The 25042-nt window shown below is 45.6% G+C and overlaps 1 protein-coding gene across 1 annotated transcript in view; it reads right to left on the bottom strand.

The window, feature by feature from the left end:
- AOAH (acyloxyacyl hydrolase) overlaps positions 1 to 24805 on the bottom strand; it is a 151219-nt gene extending 126414 nt beyond the window's left edge. The window contains exons 1-3 of the mRNA XM_058678363.1: positions 24598 to 24805; positions 24293 to 24422; positions 6364 to 6459 (exon numbers count right to left, since the gene is read on the bottom strand). Coding sequence (XP_058534346.1) covers positions 6364 to 6459; positions 24293 to 24413 — 217 coding nt within the window. The 5' untranslated portion in view covers positions 24414 to 24422; positions 24598 to 24805. The remainder of the gene's footprint in view (positions 1 to 6363; positions 6460 to 24292; positions 24423 to 24597) is intronic.
- Positions 24806 to 25042: the final 237 nt, after the last annotated feature.

Raw genomic sequence — 25042 nt, 5'->3', positions numbered from 1 at the left:
CATTGCCCATATGGGATACCAGCGCATGCAAGGAGAGAACGTACCCACCAGGCCACAGCACCAGGCCCTCTATGTAAACTTTAGGTGGTATTATTATACATGACCTATTATTTGTTTGTTTGTTTGTTTTTATTTGAGAGGAGGGGAGGAAGACCTTCCCACTGCTAGCGCACTTCCTGAATATCTCCAACAGTCATGGCTGGGCTGGGCCCAAGCCAGGAGTCTGGGTTGAAGCTGGCCTCTATCTTACAGGGCAGGGACCTGAGTGCTTGTCTAAGTCTCCCATGGTGTACATAGCAGGGGGAGGCCAGCACTCCGACATGCAGAAAGGCGCCCCTGGAGACGTCGTAGCTGTGCGGGATGCTCCTCCCTTGCCATTAGCCATTCACGAACACCCTGAAGCACAGTGAGCCCTGCTGGCTACACAGCCGGGCTCGTGGCTCCGTGTCCTAGCACGTACATCGAGTTCTGGCGACTACAGAATGTGAGCAAACTCCTTTCGTCAAGTCTCCACGATTCTTAAACTCATATTCCACGAAGATCAAGATTTCCGCCTAGGTGACCCAAGAAGGTGAAGTTCCAGCAAGACTCTCCGGGCGCGAGCGTCTGCTGATCCCTAGTGAGAGAGCCCATTAATCATTTTTCTATTAGCAAGTCTGAGATCCTTGCATGGTGTTTACTAATGAGTGCCAGAGGCAAAGGCAGCGGTTGAAACTGAAGGTCAGAAATGCTTCCTACAACTTAAAAAAAAAAAACAAACAAAACCCTTCTCCCTGGCCCAGCAAAGGGTGTGATGATTCACAGCGGTCCGCTCCTCTGGAAGGCTGCTTTTTGGGCATCCTCTGTGAGGGCTATGCTGTTTGCCCGTGTTTAGTTCACTCTGGAGGTGAAAGGATTCATGGCAAATTTTTATGTGTGAAATTTCACCTCTTTCTATCACCTGTTCTGGTGCACCAGACGGGACGGTACTGGGTTCAGGTACGTATTGTGGGTCAAGACTATTTCATTTTCTAAGAATAACCTTTGCACCCAGTGCAGTAGCCTCGTGGGTAAAGTCCTCAATTTGCATGTGTGGGTGCCAGTTTGTGTCCCAGTGACCCAGCTTCCCATCCAGCTCCTTGCCTGTGGCCTAGGAAAGCAGTCGAGGATGGCCTAAAGCCTTGGGACCCTGCACTTGCCTGGGAGACCCAGAAGAGGCTCCTGGCTCCTGGCCTTGGATGCAGTCAGCTCTGGCTGTTGCGGCCACTTGGTGAGTGAACCAGTATATGGAAGAGTTTTCCTCCGTTTCTCCTTTTCTCTATAGATCTGTCTTTCCAAGAAAAATAAATACGTATTTTTTTTTTAAAGACTAGCCTCTATCTTGGTGATCTGAGTCATCCCTGTGCTTGTGTGAACTCTTCTCCACCTCCATAAAACTGACACAAGGGCCACTCTGTCCAACGCTGCGGAATGTCATGACCCTTTAACCTGAGTGGATGGTGTGCTATCCACTGGGAGGCAAAACGCTGGAAGCAAAGCTAACCCGCCTTCTTTTTCTCTGAAAAGATTTATAATTATTTTTTATTTACTTTTGAGGCAATAGTCACACACAATGAGAGACAGTTCCATCTAGTGGTTCCATTCCCAGAATGCCTACAGTTCGGCCAGGGTGGGGCTGAGCCAAAGTTGGAGCAAAGTGCCTGGGAGGGACCCGGTTCCTTGAGGCATCACCACGATTCCCCCCAGGGTGTGCATTAACAGGACACTGGAGTCAGAAGCCTGAACTGGGAATTAAACCTGACAGGTAATGCAGGAATCCGAGTAGGCAAAGGCTGAATGCCTGCTCCCAAACTCCCTGTGGAATACTTTAACATTTCTCCAGTTAAAAAGGCAGCTTACCACTGAGAGCCAGAACCCCTTCCTGGTGAAATGCCTGCTACAAGTGCCTCTCCTGGGGCATCCCTGTTTCCTCAGGACACCTGCTGTTCTGACTCGGAAGCAGCCAGCCTTGGATGCCAGCTGTCTCCTTTTTGGATGCTTCGCTCTTGGCTGATCCATAAAGCAAAGGGGCTGATGCTGGAAAGGGGACTTTAGTCAGTAGTTCACCTTTGGAAGGCATAACTTTCCTAGAATCAGGAGGTCAAACTCAAGTACAAATGTTTTCAGGTGGGGCCAGTGCCATGACACAGCAAGCTAGGCTTCTGCCTTTGGTGCCAGCATCCCATGTGGGTACTGGCTGCTCTACTTCCAATCCAGCTCCCTGCTTGTAGCCTAGGAGTGCAGTAGAGGATGGTTCAGGTCCTTGGGCCCCTGTACCCATGTGGGAGACCCAGAAGAGTTCGTGGTTCCGAGTGTGCTCAGCTCCAGCCATTGCAACTGTTTGGGGAGTGAATCAGTAGATGGAGAAGCTTGCTGTCTCTCTCCTTCTCTCTGTAAAATGGCAATTCCATTTCCCCCTCTCCTTTCTCTGACTCAAGATATCTGAAATTACAAAGCAAGACTGTGAATGTCTAATAATGTGAAGATGTAATATATAAGGAAAAGTACATGGTGAAAAACTGTTGAGGCTTAGCCCAGGTCTGTAAGTCCTGGTGTGAAATCAGAGCTCCTTGCAGGCAAGGTTCTGGAAAGATGATGGTGCAGGCAGCCAAGTGCTGGAGGTTCTACCAAGACTTCCCACACCCAACAATAACAAAACAACATGAGCCCCTAAATCCACATACAAGAGTCCTAACACGGCTACAGCTCATCTAGTAAGGATTAGCTTCTCACCACCCACAGGGTCAGTGTCTGTCCTGGAGAAAGAGAGAAGCAATGGATGGGCAAACTCGAAAGCACGAGACTCCCCGGAGCTGGTATGAACTAGAGCAGACAGGGCCTAAAGTCTCCTGGGTGGACAAGAATACAGCTGCCCGAGCTGAGTGGGGCAACAGCGAGCTAGTAGGAATACAGTTAGGCTTGAAGGACTAGGGGGACCTCTTCCCTGCCAACTCCAGAAACTGTCCATCTGGGACAGCGCCACCCTGAGGAGAGATCAGATTTTGATCAAAGGTCTAAACGACCAAATCAAAATGAAAGGGAAACATACTCAGAAAAATCTTAGAAAGCAAGCTTCCACTTTTTAAACACTACACAAAGACAACGGAAGAAGGAGCTCTGCGCATTCAGAAATGCTACCCTGAAACACCTCTTTCCAAGAGCTTTTGAAAAAGAATTTTGTGTAGAAGTGAGCAACATATCTAGGTCAACTCCCATGCAAAGTTATTATAAGAAAGAAAAAGAGAAAAACAGAGAAACACCCCTACAAATGGTAAGAGCATGCCAAAAAGTCACACCAAGAGAGGATGAAAATGTAACATCTTTTAAAAAATACCCAGAAGGCATTAATAAAATGATATAAGACATGAAAGACCAGCAGAAATAAGAAAAATTACTGAAGAAATGAAGTCTAATTTAAAACCAATGCAACAACAGTTGAAAATAACAAATCATGTCTTGAAAAACAGACGATGAAAAAGAACAACTTTAAGATCAAAAAAAGAAAGAGACGAAAAAGTATTCAAGAGATAAATAGGGGCCTCTGCAGTGGCATGGCTCGCTAACACTCTGGCTGTAGTCCCCACTTGAGTGCTGATTTGAGTCCTGGCTGCTTCACTGATCTAGCTCCTTGCTAATGGCCCGGGAAAGCAGTAGAAGACGGCTGAAGCCCCCGGGCCAGTACACTCATGTGTGAGGCGAGGGAGAAGGTCCTCTCCCAGCTTCTGATGAGTCCAGCTCCAACTGCTGCGGCCAGTGCAGAGTAAACCAGTGGATGGAAGATCTGTCTCTCCTTCTTTCTGTAACTCTGAATTTCAAGTTAAAATAACCCCCTGTCCTTTTTCTTTTTTTTTTAAGAGAGAAGTAAAAAGTTAAGAAAAATCAAAATATGGATAACAGAAACCCTGTAAGAGAAAATGAAATCAGTACTAAACTTTCCTGAAATTAGAAACTGTCTATTTGAATTCACTCATGCCTGAGAGCCTTAATATGTTAACACCAAGGCATGTAAGGAGACTTCAGAAAATCCACGAGAACAGGATATTATTATTTGCTGCAAAACATTTTGAAATTCATGCATAGTTTTTTCATAATACACATTAATTTTTTAATTAGAAAATCAGATATACAGAGAGGATGAGAGACAGAGAGGAAGATCTTCCATCTGCTGGTTCACTCCCCAAGAGCTGAGCTGTTCCAAAGCCAGGAACCTGGAGCTTCTTTAGGACCTCCCAATGGGTGGAGGTCCCAAGGCTTTGAGCCATTCCTCATCTGCTTTCCCAGGCCACAAGCAGGGAGCTGGATGGGAAGTGGGGCAGCTGGGACATGAACTGGCACCTATATTGGATCCTGGTACATGCAAGGTGAGGATTTTAGCCACTAGGCTACTTCATCGGGCTTTCATCAATTTTCTGGGAGAGGCTTTGCTATGTGGTTTTTGAATTATTTTGCACCAAAGGAAACTTATTGCTTAATTCTATTTTTGTGAATTCTAATATTCTGGTTATATAATTACATTGTATAGCAAAAAGGGAGAAAATCCTTTGAATTTCAAGGCCCAAACCAGCAAGTGACACAGGAAAAGCAGATGATCGTTAGTCTTTTTAATAAGTAGTGAAGATGCTCAGGGGAAGGACATTATGTTCCAAGGATTTAGGAAAGACACAGACGGACTGTAATCCACGTGCAAAACTCAGAAATATCATTCCCAGGGGCTCCCTAGGGAATGAGCAGGGGCTCAGGCAGAGAAACCACCACGTAATAAGGGTTGGCCAGGCACACGAACTGCTAACACCATGAAGCCAAGGCCGCAGGAGAGTGCAAAGGCAATGCACGTGATATGCAGTAGCTGTACGTTCCAAGAACAGAGTGACTGAAAATGACAAAATGAAAAAAGCATATGCAAAAGCAGTTCTCGGGGTGGAAGTAGGGCTCCAGCAGGTCAATCTGTATCCTGTAGCAGGTTGTGGGTTCAAGCCCCAGCTCCATACCTTCCCACCCAGCTCCCTGCTGTGGCCTGGGAAAGCATTCCAGGGTAGCCCAAAGCCTGGGGACCCTGCACTCACGTGGGAGACCCAGAAGAAACTCCTGACTCCTGGCTTCAGACTGGCTCAGCTCTGGCAGTTGTGGCCATTTGGGGAGTGAACCAGCAGATGGACAAACTTTTTCTGTCTCTCCTCTCTGTAAATTTGATTCACCTTTGCAATAAAAGTAAGTGAATCTTAAAATGCTTTGGTGCATTTGTGTCAAAAAAAGAAATCAAAAGATACAATCACCATTGATTCAACTATATTACTTAACAGAAGTAGTAATACCGGAACTTGATGAGCCAGTTCCTATTACATCAATGAACAATTGACCCACAAAGATGTTTATTCATGAGGCAGGGAGAGGGAATGAAGAAAATATCACTGTATTTGTAGAAGTTCATTTATAAGCCATATTGAATCTGCTAACAACTTATTGCAATGTAAAATTCGTCTTAAAATGAAAAGAGCATTCTATAAGCAAAATATTTTTTTCCTTGCTAAGATTGAAGATGGATAAGAGGCTTAACTGAGACTTGGATGAAATCAATGGAAGGTTCCAGCTTCTTTGCCAGGGTGGGCATTGGAGGGAGTCGTCAGCCCACCTGAATCTTTGTGTTGGCAGTGCTATGTGAGCTTCTGGCCACGATTATACAAGTAAAAGAGAAATTATTCAAAATTATTCGTTACTTTGACTTCCGTGTACTTAAGGCTGTGGTACACCAATTGGGAAAATCATTACGAATGTGACACACGCAATAGCAACCTGCCATTCATTAGTTTATTCCCTAAATACACGCAGAATCCTCATTCTGCAATGATAGAAAATGAGTATCTGCCTACAATTATTTTTCATAAAGATTTATTTATCTTTATTGGAAAGACAGATATACAGAGAGAAGATAGAGAGGAAGATCTTATATCCATTGATTCACTCCCCAGATACTACAGCCAGAGCTGAGCTGATCTGAAGTCAGGAGCCAGGAGCTTCTTCTGGGTTTCCCACACAGGCACAGGATCCCAAAGCTTTTGGCTGTCCTTGACTACTTTCTCAGGCCACTGGCATGGAGCTGGATGGGAAATGGAGCAGCCAGGACATGAACTGGTGCCCATATTAGATCCTGGAGTATGCAAGGCAAGGACTTTAGCCACTAGGCTACAGTGCCGGGCCCAACAATTATTTTTTTAAATTGTTTTAATTTCTAAGAGTGCCATAAGAATACTTACCCACAGAAACAACCCAGTCTGATTTGGTTCCATAGTATGTGCTTGGAGTAAACCAGCAAACCCCAAGAAGTATGCCCCCCCGACCCCCACTTACCAGGCAGGTAGCTGCACAGTCTCTCCATCGAAGCCTGGACTGTAGAGTTGTGCACCTGGGCCAGCTGTTCCACCACAGAGAGCACCAGCACACAGCCTGCAGGGAACAGAAGGACACGTCAGCAGAGTCCCAAGGAAAGGCGGGTCATAAGGAGCAGAGGGCCAAAGGAGGCGCAGGCTGTGCAAGTCCTCTACCCTTCCACTACAGGGAACCTTCTGTTCACTCTAACACCTCCTGCATGCACTGTGAGCTGAAGTAAACAGGAGCGTGGTTTGGGTGAGGGGCCAGGTCCAAATTCTAGGCTCCAATCTTAATCACTTATCACTCCAATCTTAACACTTGGGAAAACAGTTTAATCTTACTCAACTTCCACTTCTTTTTGTTCAAGTGTGAGAAACAGAGGTGATATTTAAACCAGATGGTACAAGGGAAACCACCTCCTGAACCTCCTCCCTTCTGCAGTAGACGGCATTGTTATGGACAGGACCTCATCCTACATGTTCTCTTCCTGAGTATCGATGTTTGGGAAACATTGTGGAAATTTTCCGGCATTTGGGATTGAAGACGTGGGCTGGGGTCCTGGGACTGTCATCGAGGACTCAGCATCCACCCTGGCTGGGCTATGGCTTTCTCCCTGTGAAGTGGGCAATGACCGTTTCCCACAGGGTTTCCGCTTTAGTTAAATGAGATTATAGTGCAATGGAGTGTCACTTTAAACTTATCACACACTGTAAAATATTTGTTTACTTCTCAGCTACAAGCACACTGCTTGAAAATATGCCGTAATATGTGAAGTGTCTAGACAACATCCAGGATGAAGTTAGGAATGTATTCCTTTCCCTACTTTGATAGATGATAATTGAATGCCCAGAGCTGGTAGAACGACATTTCTAGAAGGTTCTTCTCCTGCCCTGAGCTACTGAACTCATGAGAAAACCAAACCTCCTTTTACAGAGGGAAGAAACTCTTTCTCTCTCTCTCTCTTTTAAAGATTTATTTATTTTTGTTGGAAAGGCAGATATACAGAGAGAAGGAGAGGAAGATTATTCATCTGTTGGTCCACTCCCCAGCGGCCCAAAACGAGCCAACCCAAAGCCAGGAGCTACTTCTAGGTATTCCATGATTGTGTAGGGTCCCAAGGCTTTGGGCCGTCCTCAACTGCTTTCCCAGGCCAGAGGCAGGGAGCTGGATGGGAAGTGGAGTAGCTGGGACTAGAACCGGTGCCCATATGGGATCCCGATGCATGCAAGGCAAGGACTTTAGCCACTAGTCTACCGTGCCAGGTCCCTATGGTCTCTTTCTTATACAAGTACTGTGAAGTCAAAGACAAGTATATAGGTAAGAGAACACTGTTGGGTTTCACTGAGTTAAGAGAGGTCACTCAGCAGAGTTGTTTCCATGGAAGCAAAGAAAAGGTTACACCCAACACAAAGAAGTTCTAGGGAATCTGAGCACAGGAGTGGACTCACTCCTGGCCGTCTTCCGAGGAAGTGGGGACCCCAGGTCACAGACACATTGTCATTAAGGTCAAAATTCCCACCAGGGCATTTCTAAACAGAAATACAGGAAAGCTTTTTAATGCAAGATATTTCTTATGAAGAAATAACAGATGACCACCTTGCTAAACCTTGCAATGTGTGGTGACACGTTGGACTTGGTTATTATCTCTTGTCTGAGCGAAAAGGAACTCAGCCAGTCTGAAGTCTAACCGGGCTGTGAGAGCGCTGTCTCAGTGGTGTGTTTATCACCACCAGCTCTTGGGTTGAGAGCTTCTGTTCTTAATCTAACGTGTGTGTCTTGCCTGTTTTCTTTTTTTTTTTTTTTTTTTTTTTTTTAAAGATTTTATTATTATTGGAAAGCCGGATATACAGAGAGGAGGAGAGACAGAGAGGAAGATCTTCCATCCGATGTTTCACTCCCCAAGTGAGCCGCAACGGGCCGGTACGCGCCGATCCGATGCCGGGAACCAGGAACCTCTTCCGGGTCTCCCACGCGGGTGCAGGGTCCCAAAGCTTTGGGCCATCCTCGACTGCTTTCCCAGGCCACAAGCAGGGAGCTGGATGGGAAGTGGAGCTGCCGGGATTAGAACCGGCGCCCATATGGGATCCCGGGGCTTTCAAGGCGAGGACTTTAGCCGCTAGGCCACGCCTCCGGGCCCAGCCTGTTTTCTTACATTGCAATGAGTCTAATAGCTGTTATTTAGCACTTCATAATCTGAAAAATATTTTCATATGTATGTGATTTCTTTTTGCAATAGCTTCAAAAATATGAACAATACAACCTCATTTTAGAAAAATTGAAAAACAGAGAACAGCAAATAGAAGAGATAACTATACCCTACTCATCCAGATAGTCAATTTCATTTTTATTTCAAATACAGCAAGTATTGTTATACATGTTAGCATTTTCAGCATGTCATGATTTTATACCCTAATTTAGGTCTCTGGTAATCTGTTATTAAGTTAGTTATGTTAAATAAGCTTGAACAACTGCAACTGAAGATAAGTAAGTTTTATAATATGATTAAGACGACCCAGGGTAGGGTGGGTAAAGAGAGTGGCTGTGGAACAAAGAGCTGGGATCAAAATGCTGGACTCTCAGCACTTGCAATGCTGTGACTTTGAACAGGTTACCTATCCTTTTGAAACTTCTTTTTTATTTTTAAAAATTTATTTGAAGAGAGGGGGAGGGAGGGAAGAAGTGGGGAGATTAGAGGAGGGAAGAAATACGGGAGGGAGGAAGGAGGAGGGGAGGGAAGAGGGGAGGAAGGAGGAGAGAAAGGGAGAGGAGGAGAGAGAGAGAGAGAGAGAGAGACAGAGACAGAGACAGACAGACAGACAGAAACAGAGACAGAGAGGGAAGTGCTCCTATTCACTGGCTCATTCTTCAAACACCTCACAATGGACTTCAACTGAGATTGAAGCTGGGAAGAAAGAACTCAAATCCTGAGTTTCCACTGAGTGACAGGGATCCAAGTACCTAAGCCATAACTACTACCTGCCAGGGTTCGCACTGGTGGGAAGCTGAAGTCAGGAGCTGGAGCTGGAACCCAGGCACTCTGATATGAGGTGAGTGTGTTAATCAGCATCTTAACTTCTCAAAATTGCGTCTCTAAAATTGACCGGAATGATACTCTGCTGGCTCTGTCTTCAGACCAGAGAGGGTATACCTAAGAAGCCGTTGAACTTGACTGGACAATAAGATGCTGGACTCTATGTTTGGTATATGCTTGCAATGGGGAAATCTCAACTGAACTTGAACTGTGGTTATGCAACAAGGTGGAGGAATCCACCATGGTGGGAGGGTTTGGGGAAGGGTGGGGAGAATCCAAGTACCTATGAAACTGTGTCACATAATACAATGTAATTAATGAATTAAAAATAATAAATAAAAAAATTCAAAAAAAATTGCGTCTCTAGAATTTCATTTAAAAAATTCTAGAGTTAGTCTTAACTTCCCTGAGGGCAGCAATAGAACCTCACCATGTCCAACTATGAACGCCTGGAATGCTGCCTAGTTCCGAGAATGAAATGGGTTGTTTCCTGCCTTGACATGAGCTGATGCCAGGGTCATCTCATAGCACTTCGGCTGTCCATTGCTGGGAAAGTGGCAATGGACGCACCTGCCTTTCCCAACTCCATCATTACTCCAGGTGCTGTGTGACACAGGTTTCAATTACCCAAAAACAACTTCAAATTGCATTTTTAAAGGAAACAAATGCCAAAAATGCAGGTGGTTTAGATGACTAAGTCCAACAGGAACACTTAGGATGTGTCCTGGAAAGTTCGACACATTATTGGGACAGCCGCATTGATAGATACCATGAAGTTAGGGCATCTTGGGGTGCCTTCAGAAGGATGCTGTTTTCTAATTGAGACAGTGATGAAGCAGCACAAAAACAATCATGGGTTCTTGTGTTGCCTCAGTTTCCCTTAAGTGAATGTTCGTAAGGATCAAAAATCAGTACATTTACACTAATTCCTCAAAAGCCTCTGGGTTTCAGGTGCTATTTCTGGCCTGTGCTCCCCCTGTGACTTGTTCAAGATTTCCCTCCAATGTCAGAATCCTTGTGTACTCTCATTTCTTTCTCCCAAACTCCACAGCATCCTCCTTTCCATTGCGCTAGGACGAAACATAGGCACTTCAGAAAACCTGTATACCCTTCTAAGATAGGAAGATCTGCAGATGCTTCTGTGCCTTTTATAACATGATAGAGTACTTGTGTTTATATATAATCTCTATCATCTTAAAACTTTAAATTGTCTATAGATTACTTGCACATAGTACAATATTAATAGTTGTCATAGCATATTATTTAGGGAATAATGACATTTGTACATCTTTAGCCGAGACACTACTTCTTGAATAGTTCTGATGTGTGGTTAGTTGAGTTCTTGGATGTAGAAAACACCCATCCCATCCCAGCAGCAAGTACTGACTGCATCAGTCACCTTGGGCTGGTAATTAATGCTGCTCTGACCTCCTCCCTCCAGCCATCACTCTTCTCATGGGCCAAGCCAATGAGTAATTCTTCCACTCCAGGGCCTTATACTATGTTTGGTACATGAACTCCACATAAACGTAATGATTTGGCGAACGAAAGAAAACAATCATGGGCAACACCTTCTGGACAATGGGGTTCCCTCTTTCTGGAGATACACACGAAGAAAACCTCTGGAAGCTAGAGCTACAGCCTCAGGAACCGTGCCGCTTGTTTTGGCCCCCAAAGAAGCAAAAGATGAATGCAGACTGCCTGAGTGTTAGCAGAGCCTTCAAGATGAGCTTTAACAAAGGAAGTAGTATTTAGCCATTGTTTATGGAGCACCTTTTTTGTTGTTGTTGTTGTTGTTTTGTGTTTTTTTTGGCAAGAAATTGGGCTAGGCCTTGATGCAACTCTATGATCCTATCCATAGAAAGCCCAAGGTATACTTCTCAAATTCATCTTAAAAAGATAGTGAACACCAGCCATTTACCTGGTGAGACATGACTTTGGAGAGACTCTGGCAGAGCAGTTGGGAGAGAAAGCATCCCATGTACAGAAACAAGATTTATTGGAGAGATAGAGTAAGGTATCTTTTCCTATATTTTTCACAGTTAAATTAGTGGCGAAAAACTTTTCTCCTTAGTACCCAATAATTTCTTATGGACAATGGCACTAGACTTGATGAGCTGCAAGAACTGGAGATCCCCAGTTAGCTGGGTATAGCAGGAACATGGGACAGCCTGGGGAGTAAAGGAGCCTTGCTTGGAACTGTCTGGTGGGTGTGCCCCTTCACCGTGAGCCCCATCAGCAGGATCCACGCATGCTGCTTTCCGTCCCTGGAAACTCGGCTGCAGCACGTTTGTGTTTATTTGAATCCATGGCTTAGAAGGATGAAGGCAACAAGAACTGGGCTGCTTGACACCAACCTGCTTCTGTGCACTTCTGCTCAGAGAAATCATGTCAGGGATTGCCGTACTAAATCAGAAAATCACTAGGTATATATAAGGTCAGCTATCTGAAGAGCAGGTGCAGCTCACCATTATCATCACTTTGCCTAGCGAATAGTTAGGATCAAAAGGATCCCACAGACAAGGAGGTAATGGGGTTTGAAATAATGAATGCCCAGGTTGTGCCTCATTTTGGTTTTGAGTTTTGCACATTCGGTCATCTCTGCCCATCTGTGAGCTGAACTCCCCTTCCTGTTGGATTGCTAATGTAGAGGCTGCAGCGAGGTGTGTCCTAAATCCTTCAGTGGCAGAAACAGAGAAATGGACTGTGTTACAGTTTCTAATAAGAGGTTCCACTCCCTTGACAGGCTAACAAATATTTTCCCTGAGAGAGACTCACGGGCAGAGTAATTCCTCCCATTACAGATGATTCTCTGGCTGCTAATAAAAAGTCTGGCTCTGCTAAAGTGAGTCTGTCCAAGCTGCTGTTCATTTAAAAAGGAGGAGAGAGCAAGTGCTAGGCGTTTTGCTCAGCGGTCATAAGCTGCCATAGCACATACGGAGAATCTCTTCTCCCTGGCATCTGAGAGTAATGAGTGTAATTGAAACAGACATTCTTGCTAGTGAAGGACAAGCACAAAGAAACCACCTGCCACAGAGATGTGCTTCTGGCCACGTGCTTCAGGTAGACTTGGCCTTGGAATCTTTGTGAAATGAAACAACTCTTGAAACTAATTACAATCATATCTGTGTTGGCTGGAAACACAGCCAACTGCAGAGAGTGGTTCATCAGAGTCCCCACTTGTCTGAAATTCACATTTCATTGAGAAGCCTTCAAAGCACCTTGCAGTTGGCAGAGCCCACGCCAGTGTGACTACATTTCATCTCTGACCCTGAGTGGAGGCATACATAATTCATCATGTTGCTAAAGTGTGCTCCACAGCTCTCAAAGTGTTTTTGCAAACCTTATTACCTCATTCAAACTTTACAACAACTTACGGCCATAGAAATAATTGGTTTCAATTTATAGCCAAGTATGTGGAAACTCAGGGGGTTCAGTGCTACTATGCTGGAGAGGCTAAACACGCCAAGGCTCTATGCATGAAAGATACGGTCCCCAGGGTGATGTTGTGGGAGGTGCAACCTAAGAGGTGGGGCCTTGTGAAAGGCTTTGAGGTCTTTGTGGGTATGTCCCTTGCAAGGTAGTTCTGATGTGAGCTTTGATATGCTCCTGACAAGGCTGTTACAGAAGCCAGAATTCGGCCCAGACATTCTCTCTGCTCTAAGATGCTTCCTCAGCGGGAGTGCCACCATTTACCATCTGCCATGGGATTTTCACCAGAGCCAAAGTCTGCATCCTACTGTCTGGATTTTGAACCTCCGGAACTATGAGCTGAAAATTAACCCATTTCCTTCATGATCAGTTCGCCTCAGCTATCCCATTGTAGTGACAAAAAGTTGACTGGTACAAGTGCTTTGATAAGTTTATAGCCAATAAACAGGGGAGCTAGAATTTTTGTAGGAGAAAAAAAAAGATTGGTTATGAATATTATCACCCCAAATAACCCTACTCCTAGCCTTGTATTCCATTTTTTTTTTTCCAAAGAGATTAACAGACAGAAGGAGAGACAGAAAAATCTTCCACCTGCTGGTTCACTCTCCAAGTGGCCACAATGGCTGGAGCTTAACCATTCCAAAGCCAGGAGTCAGGAGCTTCTTCTGGGTCTCCCACACAGGTGCAGGGTCCCAAAGCTTTGGGCCTTCTCTGCCACTTTCCCAGGCCACAAGCGTGGAGTTGGATGGAAAATGGATCAGCCAGGAAACAAAGTGACACCATTTTGGGATCCCAGCGTTTGAAGGGGGTAGAATTAGCCAATTGAGCCATTGCATCAGGCCCTAGCCTTGTTCTCTTAAGATAATGGTTACTCAGCCAGAGATAGCAGAATATAACCCAGGTATGTGTCACACTGTACCTTCACCTTTTTCTTCTGTTTCCTCTCAGATTCTAGACAGGAAGATGAAGGGCAAGTAGACCTTGTGGCTTCTGCTTCTGCCTTCAGGCTGGCCTGAGCTAGCCTGCTGGTGAGGACCCTAAAAGGGGAAACTATGATTCCTCAGCCAATAGCATATCAACTCCCGGACTTCTGGGTGAGGCAATTTTAGATCACCCATCCACTGCCCTTCTACCATGTCACAGCTGGGTACAGCTGTAAAAGAGGCCCAAGTAGGCAAGCGAGAGAAGCACTTAGTTGTGCCAGGTTTTCAGGAATATGGGTTAATAAATACGTGTTGTAAGTGTGGGCTGTTGGTAATACAACTCAAGCTGTTAGATACAGCCGGCCAGAACGTTGGTCTAACTCATGTGCCATGGAACACACAGGGTGCCTGACAGAGCGGACACTTTTAACAAATGTTGGTTCCTCTGCCACCTGCTGAGACCACCGCAGGAAGACACACACTCCCTGTGAACACTTTGGAAAACATGCTCAGAAACCCACTTCAAAAATATGAGTGTCCTGGATTTTCTTTTATTGCAGATGTCTAGTATTTTCATGACATTTTGGTGAATTGGGCTCTGTGGCCTCACCTAACCAACACTTGGGTTATTGTTTTTACGAAAGAATGTTCTGCGAGTTCCAACTTCCAAACTGCCAAGAACATTGGCAGCAAGGGAGGCCCTGCCTTGAGCAGTTCCTGGTGAGGGCAATACAGGTAAGCAGAGCCTACGGAAGCAGTGAGAAAAACGCTGTGTAGTTGATTTAGAGATAAATTTAAAAATTATGAAAAAGTTGAGTTGCTACAATCCATGGATACTGTCATTTACCTGAAAATGTTACTACGTGTGGGTGTTCAGGAGCTTCAGGATTCAAACGGAGTGAGAGCCAGCAGATCAGTAAACGAGTATGCTACCTCAATGAACAATCGCAGCAACCTGCCTATGGGATGGCAGAAGAACCTGTTCATGTGTTGGGAGCTCAGAGGTGCCTGGAGTAGGTGGCAGGGTGGGGGGTGGCTTCTTGGAGGAGCTGGACCTTTAGGGAAGGGAGGATGGCACCACTGAGAGGACAGGAAAGACCTCTGAGGTACAGAGCAGCATGCTCTATGACTAGGAGGTGGGAAAAAGGTGGACTGGGCAAGGCTCGAACTGACGGGCTGTTGGGAAGCCTGAGTGGAAAAGGATGGAGAAGCTAGTTACGAAGATCCTGGAAGATTACAACGTGGAAGCGACTCCACACTGCAGAATCTGTAAGACAGACTGATGGCTTTCAAACACTGTCTGTCCGGGGTTCACTCAAAGGACTTGGAAAAACTGTATTCTTCCGCATCTCGATGGCCATTAAAACAATGTTAGTGGCTTTCAATTTCACTAGCTGCAGAGGTTTTAATTTTGAGCAGATTGTAAATATTACAATATAACTATTAACCTATGTACAGCCAAAGGACTTTAAATAGTATGGCGACTTATGCTTACTCTCCTCTAGTTAAAACATGCTTCCACTCTTGCTTCAAGTTCACATTGATATTCTCCTTCAATTCTATTTCAGTGGAAGGTCTACTCCCTTGAAATTCTCTTCCACCTGAGAATTTTATCCCAGTGTAATATATTTTTATGGTTGAGAATACTTTATTAACTAAGCTGTTATACTTGTCACTACTGAAAACACACATGAATTTTAAATAAAATTTTAATCACCCGTGAATAAAGTACTCAAAGTAGTAAAGACTCTTCCAGATAACTTTTATTTTTTTTTAGTAAAGTGAAATACGTGTTATCGATTTGATAAATGAGCATTACATGATAAAGGTAAAAATTTCAAATTATAGCTGTTAAAATGACCTGTTTTTCCACTGGAGCCTATTGCTATTAATACTATCATTTATTCCCGTTTTTCACCTTTCAAAATAGAAATTTTGAGTGATAGTATTGGTTAAATATTTTGGCATATTCTGTTTATTTGCTTTGAGATAAGACAACCATGCACTTCTGGTATTAATTCCACTTCACTATGGCATATTATTCCTTTTATATGTTGAGGATTCAGATGGTCAATATTTTCTTAAAGACTTACAAATTTTTTTTATTGCAAAGTCAGATATACAGAGAGGAGGAAAGATAGACAGGGAGATCTTCCAATGATTCACTCCCCAAGTGGCTGCAACGGCCAGAGCTGTGTAGATCCGAAGCCAGGCGCCTGCAGCCTCTTTTGGGTCTCCCATGTGGGTTTAGGATCCCAAGGCTTTGGGTCGTCGTTGACTGCTTTCCCAGGCCAGAAGGAGGGAGCTGGATGGGAAGTGGGGCCACTGGGATTAGAACCAGTTCCTGTATAGGATCCTGGTGTGTTCAAGGCGGAGACTTTAGCCACTAGGCTACTGCATCAGGCCCAAGATGGCCGATATTTTGCTGAGTCTTTTTGTACTTATATTAGGGGATATTGTTTTGCAACTTTCTTTCCTCGTGATGTCTCTGTCTGGACTGGCATTAGGATAAAGCATAAAATGACATTTTTCCCCTGATATATATTTTCCATGAATTTTTAAATGACACTGCCCGAGTTTGTGGCTTGGAAAAGTTTGAACATGAAGTGTCAGGGTTAACATATTTCCCACCAATTTTGAAAGGGTGCTGGTCACAGCTTCTTTAAGTATTTTCTTCTTCGCCTTTCTATTCTCCCAGAATTTCCATTTCATAAAAAAAATTTTTTTTTAGTAAATTCTATGGATCTATTTTCAAGTTCACTGATTTTTCTTTGAGGCTTTGGGCCTATGCAATGAATTTGTCAATTGACTTGTTTCTCAAGAACAGAATTGCCAATTGGCTCTATCGTAACTTTCATGATTACTGTCACAATATTTTCCTTTAATTGGTTTACTCTATTTTTTCTTTACTCCTTGGAAATTCTCAGAATGGAGTTGTGAAGTCTTTGTATATAGATTTACTCGGTCTATTCACTTTGTTTTTTCAACTAAGTACAGGTCTTTTCTGTTTCATTGTATGTGTAGTCATTTTTTAAAAAATTGAAAACTGGTGATTTGGGGGCTGGTATTGTGGTGCATTGGATTAACTCTCCACCTGTGTTACCAGCATCTGGTATGGGCCTCAGCTGGAGGCCAGCGGCTCCATCTGTGACCCCACTCCCTGTCAATGTGCCTGGGAAGGCAGCGGCAGGTGGCCCAAATGCCACCACCACAGGAGGCCCAGGCGGAGTTCCAGGCTCCTGGCTTCTGCTCAGCCCAGCCCTGACCACTGTGACCACCTGGGGGGATGAACTAGCAGATGGATGGTCTTTCTCTCCTCCACCTCCTTCAATTTCTAGCACTCTATCTCTCAAATAAACAAACATATCTTTTAAAAAAACACGGATTATTTTAAGTAATATACTTAGCAATGGTTTGTTGGATGTGCTTTCCTAGTAAATTTTCTGGCTTCAATTCACAGTCTATTTTCCCCAAAGTGTAGAGTCTCTGCTCATTTTTTCAGCCTGACTTTCCAAGGATAACTCCTATGTCTGCATCACTTGAGCCACCCAGCAACTCGAGCGTGTTTGTGCTGCACCGGCCCAAGCTGCAAGGCTTTCGCCGTGTGCAGATCAGCATCCATCCACGTGCCTCTTTGGGAATATGGAGTTGCAGCTGCTTCTCCGGGCTCCCCTGGCTTTCATTTTCCACTGGGCTCTTTTCAGTTTCCCCCGCCCCCTCCCCCCACATGCCTAGTTTCCCAATTAATCAGCTACATGTGGAGAGCTTATCTCAGCCTATCAGTGACACTCCCAACCACATCATTTCCACCTCCTTTCTATGTTTACAGGCAACTGCCATTGTTCCCTCTCGGACCAAAACCTGGAGCTGGCAAAGTGGCAGGTTCTCCATGAAAATTCGCCAAGTGAGTGCGACCAGCAACATTTGAGCAGCACAGTTCTGTATCTTTGAGTCCTGGATGAATTGAATCTTTTTCCTTAACACTCTACTTGCTAAGTTTTTGCAGTCAATTTCAAAGCGATCCAACTACTGTTTCCTCCAATCAAACTGAGGGCATAGGGAAGAGTCCAAGGCAAGATCCGAGCCTGTCCTGGTGAAGTTCAAACATTTCTCAGTTCATTTATGTCACTGGTGATTTCCAGTGCTCTGAAAGGCTTGTGACAGCTTTTCCAGTTTTGTATTTCATTCTCGGGTGGCACAAATATTCTCTAGCTACTTGGTACTTTCAGTCAGAATTCATTCTTGTACTTATTTTTATGGGAGCAACCTGTGGGTTTTAAGTATTTTTTAAAAAAGATTTATTTTTATTGGAAAGTCAGATATACGGAGAGGAGGAGAGACAGAGAGGAAGATCTTCCAGCCACTGATTCACTCCCCAAGTGACTGTAATGGCTGGAACTGAGCCAATCCAAAGCCAGGAGCCAGAAGCTTCTTCTGGGTCTCCCACGCGGGTGCAGGGTCTTAAGGTTTGGGCTGGAGCTGATGGGAAGTAGGGCCTCTGGGATTAGAACCAGAGCCCACATGGGATCCCGGCACGTGAAAGGCAAGGACTTTAGCCACTAGGCTACCGCGCTGGGCTCAGTTTTAGATTTAACAATATGAAGAGCAAGTTCATCCGCTCTGTTTGAATTTGCATTGTGTTAAGTTGCGAGAGTTATAAAATAGTTTTTTCTTTTTTAAGAGAAATATTCAGGTAAAGATTTGTGCTTTTCCCTAGCATGAACAGTAACTAGCTTGAGAGCCAAGAGGGAAAGTATTGGGAACTTGGTTTTCCTTTCCAAATGCTTAGATCCAGTGCCCATATAGGATCCTGGTGTGTGCTAGGCAAGGGCTTTACCCACTAGGCTACCACACTGGGCCCTCTGTATTCATGCCTTTGATGAATCACACAGAACTAAGCTATACCCATTCTCTTTAGAGATATTCTCTAGATGTTGAGTTTTAAGGCCCTTCTTGGATACATTTCTATATTTGTTAGGCAGAACTGTAAGGTTTCCTCATCATGCTGTCCATGCTTGTTTAACTCCCTGCCCTGAAAGAGCGCCCACCCTGTGAGTGCAATTGGCTATCCCTTCCTTCATCACCTTCCATTACGTGACACAGACAACAGCAGTCTGGCATGCACAACCGCTCACTCCAACCAGTCTGCTCTGAGTCAATCAAGACTTCTCCTGGGTGGCCCCAACAGCCTCAGGAGAGCCATTGGACTGTAGAGTTTTCTCTACCTCATCTTAAACACTAAGTTCTTTTGTTGCTAACTTCCCGTAAAGAGGGATGAGTACACGTTGTTAAGCGTGGTCCCTCACGGGGACAGCCGGCAAGCACATGGGCCTTTCGGCCTGCAGTTGCGGGGAACTGAACTCGGCTCACACCCAGTGACCTCCATCTCCAGGCTGCTTGTGGCCCAGCCGAGCACTGATTCCCAGCTTGTAAAACCCTGGAAAAGGAACGCAGCTCTGCCACATCCACAATGCCGACCCCCCGACGCCGTGAGGCGATACGTTTGTGCAGATGTAAGCCGACGAGGGTGAGGCCATCTGCACGCCACGACGGAAGCTAGCATGCTGTAGATGCTTTGTGAGTGAATCCTCTTAAGAAACCAAATGTTCAAGAATTTGCGTGTACACAAGATACGGATGGGCACGTCATTATTCAGTTCCTGAGGACTCTACAGCAGGTGCAATTTCAGGACTTCTACAGAAACATTTCCAATTTTTGAAACAATAGATAAGCACAGTCCTTGTGAGTGTTTGCTATACACCAAGCATGGTTCTATGTCCTCCACGCGTGTTTACTTGTTTGTGTGTGTGAAGGGAGGGAGAAGCCAGTGTCCTGTCCCGAGTGGCACAGCCAGGGGCTGACACCCAGGCCACCCGAGATCTCAGGCTCTGCCTTTAGTACTATGCCATCCTCCGGCTTCCACACTCTGGAGAATGGGGGGAAGCAGAAACGCATGGAAAGAAGATGTAAATCACCAGTAACCCCAGTGACCTGCCATCCACACATTCCTTACTGACATACTGGCATTCATTTTCTTCTAGGAAAACAGTCATTGTATAAGCGGCCACGTACCAACCACCTAGAAACACAGTAACTATAGGAATTTTACAGTGCCTAATTTTTTGCTGCTTTTTTTCATTGTACATTTAAAAACATTACGTAGGGCCCAGTGCAACAGTCTAATGGCTGAATCATTGCCTTGCAACAGCCAGGATGCCATAAGAGTGCCTGTTCATGTCCCAGCTGCTCCCCTTGCCATCCAGCTCCTTGCTTGTGGCCTGGAAAAACAGTGGAGGATGGCACAAAGCCATGAGAGTCTTTACTCACACGGGAGACCCGGCAGAAGCTCCTGGCTTCAGATTGGCTCAGCTTTGGCCTTTGAGGCCATTTGGGGAGTGAAGCAGCAGACTGAAGACATTTCTTTCTGTCTTTCCTCTCTGTAGATATGACTTTCTAATAAAAATAAATCTTTAAAAGATATGAAGTATTTTCTGTAGTACACTTATCAAAAATAGTAAACTATTGCCTTTCTTCCTGAAGAGGCCCATCTGTTGCCTTGGGCATCGTGAGGTCTTTCTGCACAGTTGGGACTTGTTTCAACTGTTGTTGTGTCTTGGTCTTTCTCCCCAGAGCCAGACAAGGAGCACAGGAAGATGAGGTGATCAGACACCTGCTATTGGTGCCAACACTAGAGCTAAATGTGATGTACAGTTCTTTAGAATTATTTATTTGAAAGGCAGATTTATAAAGGGAACGAGAGAGAGGGAGGGAGGGAAGTGGAGAAGCCAGGACACAAACTGGTGCTCATGTGGGCAGCAGCACAGTAGGTAGAGTACTAGCCTGCCTTGCCAGTGTGCTGGCCCCAATTCCATGTAACTGAAACAAGGGTAAAGACCAGTGTTATGCAGCCTTGGGTTAAGCTACCTCTTCCGAGGCTGGCACCCCTTATCACCTTGCTGGTTTGAGTCTTGGTTACTCTAGTTCCAACCCAGCTTCATGCTTATGTGCCTGGGAAGGCAACAGAAAAGGCCGAAGCATTTGAGCCCCTTCCGGCCACGAGGGAGGGCAGGATGGGGTCCCTAGCTCCTGGCTTCAGCCTGTGCCAGCCCTGGCTGTTGTGGCCAACAGATAGAAAAATCTCATTCTGGCTTTCACTCTCCCTGGCACTCTGCCTTTCCAATAAGTCTGAAAAATTAAAAATAGAAGTAGAGGATGAAAGAGAAGAAAGTGGGTGTAAGCGAATTGCCAGGGCAAAGGGCAAGCGCAGAGGGGGCTGGTCTGTCTGGAAATTGAGGAGCCACAAGAGAGGGGGGGTGAGAGGGTGGGTCAGTGAGGGGTACGGTCCAGATTGCTGTGCTGAGTCAAGGTCATGAACTCTCCCGGCCACAGCACTTTGGTTGTGGGGGCGCTGAGGGTTGAGGCCCAACCCCAGTGAAGGTCAGGGTGCTGAGTAAGCGCTCTGGAACAACTGAGTGGAAGAAAAAGGAGAACTTGAATTGCCCAAACAAGAACACATTTCCACACACGAATTGCAGGCAGAAATGGTTTCAGCAGAAGCAGTGTTGTATGAGTGTGTAGTGAGGTACAGATACAGTCAGGTGAAGTGTCTGTGCATTTAAACTGTGAGTACAATTCTGAACTTTCTCTGCCAGCTCTGTCTCAATCTTTTCCATTTATTTCAACATTGTCCCTTGAAACCATGGGACTCCTTCCATCTCTGTAACATTCCAGCTGACCACTCTATGAGGTGTGCAGCTTAGAACTTGACCCTAAAACACTTTATTTGTTTAATTGAACATGGATGAGGGAAAAAAGCAGATCTTAAAAACCCTTTTAAAAGTTCCCCGGGGGGCCTGTGTTGTGGTACAGTGGTTTAAGCCACCACCTGTCACGCTGGCATCCTATATGGATGCTGCTTTGAGTCCCAGCTGTTCCACTTCCTGTCCAGCTTCCTGCTAACATGCTTAGTAAAGCGGCTGAAGATGACCCAAGTCCTTGGACCCCTGCATCCATCTGGGAAACCCTAAGGAAGCTCCTGGCTCCTGACTTCAGCCTGTCCCAGCCCTGGCCATCGTGGCCACTTGGGGAGTGAACCAGCAGATGGAGAACCTCTCCATGTCTGACTCCAAAGTCTGACTTTCAAATAAATAAAGCTTTCAAACAGAAGTTTTCTGAGTATCAAATGGTGGTTTATAAAACAAAACTCAGCAAATGAATGCAAATGCCAATGAGTTAGAGACACGAGGATTATTTTCCCCCTAAATAACCCATGGAAAGAAAATGATGTTTGGCCAAAACTGAACATGGTTTCTTATTCATTCCCTAACCTCAAGTGGTGGAAAGGGGCAGAGTCTGTCAGGCGTGGTGGAGTCAGCATTTACCAAGGGACCCACTGGCACAGAGAGCTGTGCATTGCTAGGGGTTGAGGGGTTTGGAATGGGTTGGATTGGGGGCTGCTTAAGGCTTATTTGGCATATATAAAATGATTTCTGGGGGCTTCCACAGATCAGGCCACTGCACTTGCAGGTAATCAAGGGAGCTGAGACTGGGTGGGTCAGAAGCGGGAATTCATAAAGCCTCCCTGGGTCAGGCCAAAGTACCAATCCATGCACGTAAGAGCTGGGAGGGTGGGCCAGGCCACCAGTAGCACTTGCTGGTGCTTGTGAGAACTGTTTATGGTTGGGTCTGGTAGGGGTTCTTTGGGATCACTCTGTCTAGTACCTGCTGGCAAGTATTGGGGCTGGGGGCAGACCATGCTAGGGTGGGCCATGGTACCCATAAGCAGCATGCGTGAGAACTGGAACTGGGAAAAGGCCTGGTAGGGGATTGTTGGGGACGCCCTTGTAGGATACAGTACTAGCCAGCTCATGTGAGTGCTGGCCCTGGGAGTAACCCAGGATGGTCTAGGCTACAGCACCCATTAGCAAGTGCCAAAACTGGGAGCAGGCCATGCTAGGCTGGACTGCAGCACCTACTACAACATGGAGAACCACAGCTGGGGGTGGGTCTGGTAGGTGATCTTTGGGGATACACTGTTAGGCTGCATAATCTACTGGTATGTGCAAGGTTTGGGGTTGAGCTGGGCTGGGTTAGGTCACAGCAACTGCCAGTGAGAGTTGAGGCTGGGTGTGGGCAGGGCTGGGTTAGGTCACAGTACCTGTTGGCATGTGGGAGAACCAGGACTGGGGGCAGGTGTAATAGGGGTCATCCAACTGGGCTGGAGCACCCACTGATACACAGAAACCAGGGGTGTGGGTGGGTCAAGCAGGGGTCTCTGGGGCTGCCCCAACTAGGCTACAGGACCTGCCAGCACATACAAGACCTGGGCTTGGGGGCAATCTGGACTATAGCACCCTTCATTTCAAATGAGAGCCAGGGCTGGGGATGGGACAAAAGGAAGCTGCATCCAGTGATATATGTGTTGGCTGCTATGGGGGAGGGTGCGGGGAGGGAACTGAGCCGAACCCTGCACTAGCTGGCACACACAAGACCAAGGTCTAAAGATTTGCCAGGTGAGGTTTCTTAGGGAACTTCCCAGCTAGACGTCAGTGCTTGATCTGTGACCTCAGGGAAAATCACAAAGACATGTGGTCTGATGCTGGAGCAAGAGTTGCAGAATGGGGCCACCTCAGTTACTGCCCCTTGTGCAAAAATGAAGAGTATACCCAGATAACCATGAAAAGCAGGGTAGCTAGCTCATCTAAGCCAACAGGAGACTTCAAGTGCCTCATTAAAAGACAGAAAGGACAGGTTGAACAACACTCCAAGCCAGGCTCTACAACAAGCACCTAGGTCTGTGAGCACATTGAGGCAGACAATGATACTGAACAGGCCTTAGAATTTCACACCTTTCACATAATAAATATGACAACTTCTCAGAACAATTAAGGCCACTCAAGTAACAACCTCAGAATATCTTCCCCATGTCAGGTCCTGGGGACCCTGTGTCCATCCTGAGTGCTGACAGTAGTGTGACAGCAAGGAGTAGCACACTTTGTCTCCCCTCTCCCACACCCCTGTGAACACAAGAGGAAAAACTGAAATATTCATCCTACCTATCTTCCTCCCCAACCGTCTCAATCAGAATTGGAGGCCCACATTGATCTGTATCCCGCTCACTTTTGTAATAAATACTAAATAAAATTTAAAAAAGAAAAAAAAAGCCAGCAAACAGAAAAAATGGGTTAGAAGAGATGAAAGTATAGCGGTCAAATTTAGATATGTTTGTCTGAGGTCCAAGCCCACAAAAAGGAGTAAGAATTTCAGATGATTATTGTCTGAGAAAAAAAATTGTTACCAATGAGATTAAAGATTGATAACAAACTTAATTTCGCTACTGTACAACAGGGAATCTATGGACACACACACGACACAGAGTGTATGCCAACTCTTAGACTCAAAGTCTTCCTATGCTGCTGATGTTAATAGAATTTTTTCTGAAATTAATAGGCAATTTTATCACATGAGTCAAACATTAACCTGCATTGCTGTATCTACATAAAAATGCAAAACCTTAACTTACCTACACAAGCAGAGCCTTCAGAATGAATGGTGCTGGGCTGGTCCTCAGCAGCAATGGATGTGGCAGAGTGTAGGAGCAGAAGGAGCAGAGATACCACGAGCATTCTCCCTGGAGACTTCATCTCTGGGTTCTGCAATGAGACACGACTGGCTTCAGGAACGACGACCCACGGACACCAATGCGGAAGCCACAGGATTGGCCATGCTCAGTTGCCTTCTTTCTGCTCTTGACATACCCCCTCCACACAAACACCCCTTTCCGTGTGAATCGCATGCGCACATACACACACACCCCTCCAGACTCACAGCTTACTACTGCATAGGCCTCTGAGAACGCCACAGGGGCTTAGATCCAGGGAGAGCTGGGGGGGGAGTCCCTGGTGTGCGGTTCTTCTGAACTAAAAATTGCAAGAGAGGGAAACTGCCAAGCTGCAGGGCGGTGGCAGGAGGCAGTTCAGTGCCACCACCTATGAACAGCTCAGACCTCAGGGCTAGCCAGAACCCTTCTACCGGGTTGGTTAGGAGGCCCTGCTCCTCTCATTCTTGCAAAACAAAGCTAAACTGAAACGGAAACTGAAAAAGATAAGAGAAGGCTAAACCACCAAGCCACCACTTGTCGGCAGATTTGATCAGGAGCATTCACAGAACAGCAGAAATTATGGTTTGATATTAACTCGGGTTTTGTTTTGTTTTTAATGGCTGTTATCTGGTGCGGCTGGGCTCTTCACTTTGTGTTAAAGGATATTTTGGT

Source organism: Ochotona princeps, chromosome 20 (genome assembly GCF_030435755.1).
Source record: "Ochotona princeps isolate mOchPri1 chromosome 20, mOchPri1.hap1, whole genome shotgun sequence".
Classification (NCBI taxonomy): Eukaryota; Metazoa; Chordata; class Mammalia; order Lagomorpha; family Ochotonidae; genus Ochotona; species Ochotona princeps.
The sequence above is the reverse complement of the archived record's forward strand: the minus strand, read 5'-3'. Positions and strand labels throughout refer to the sequence as shown.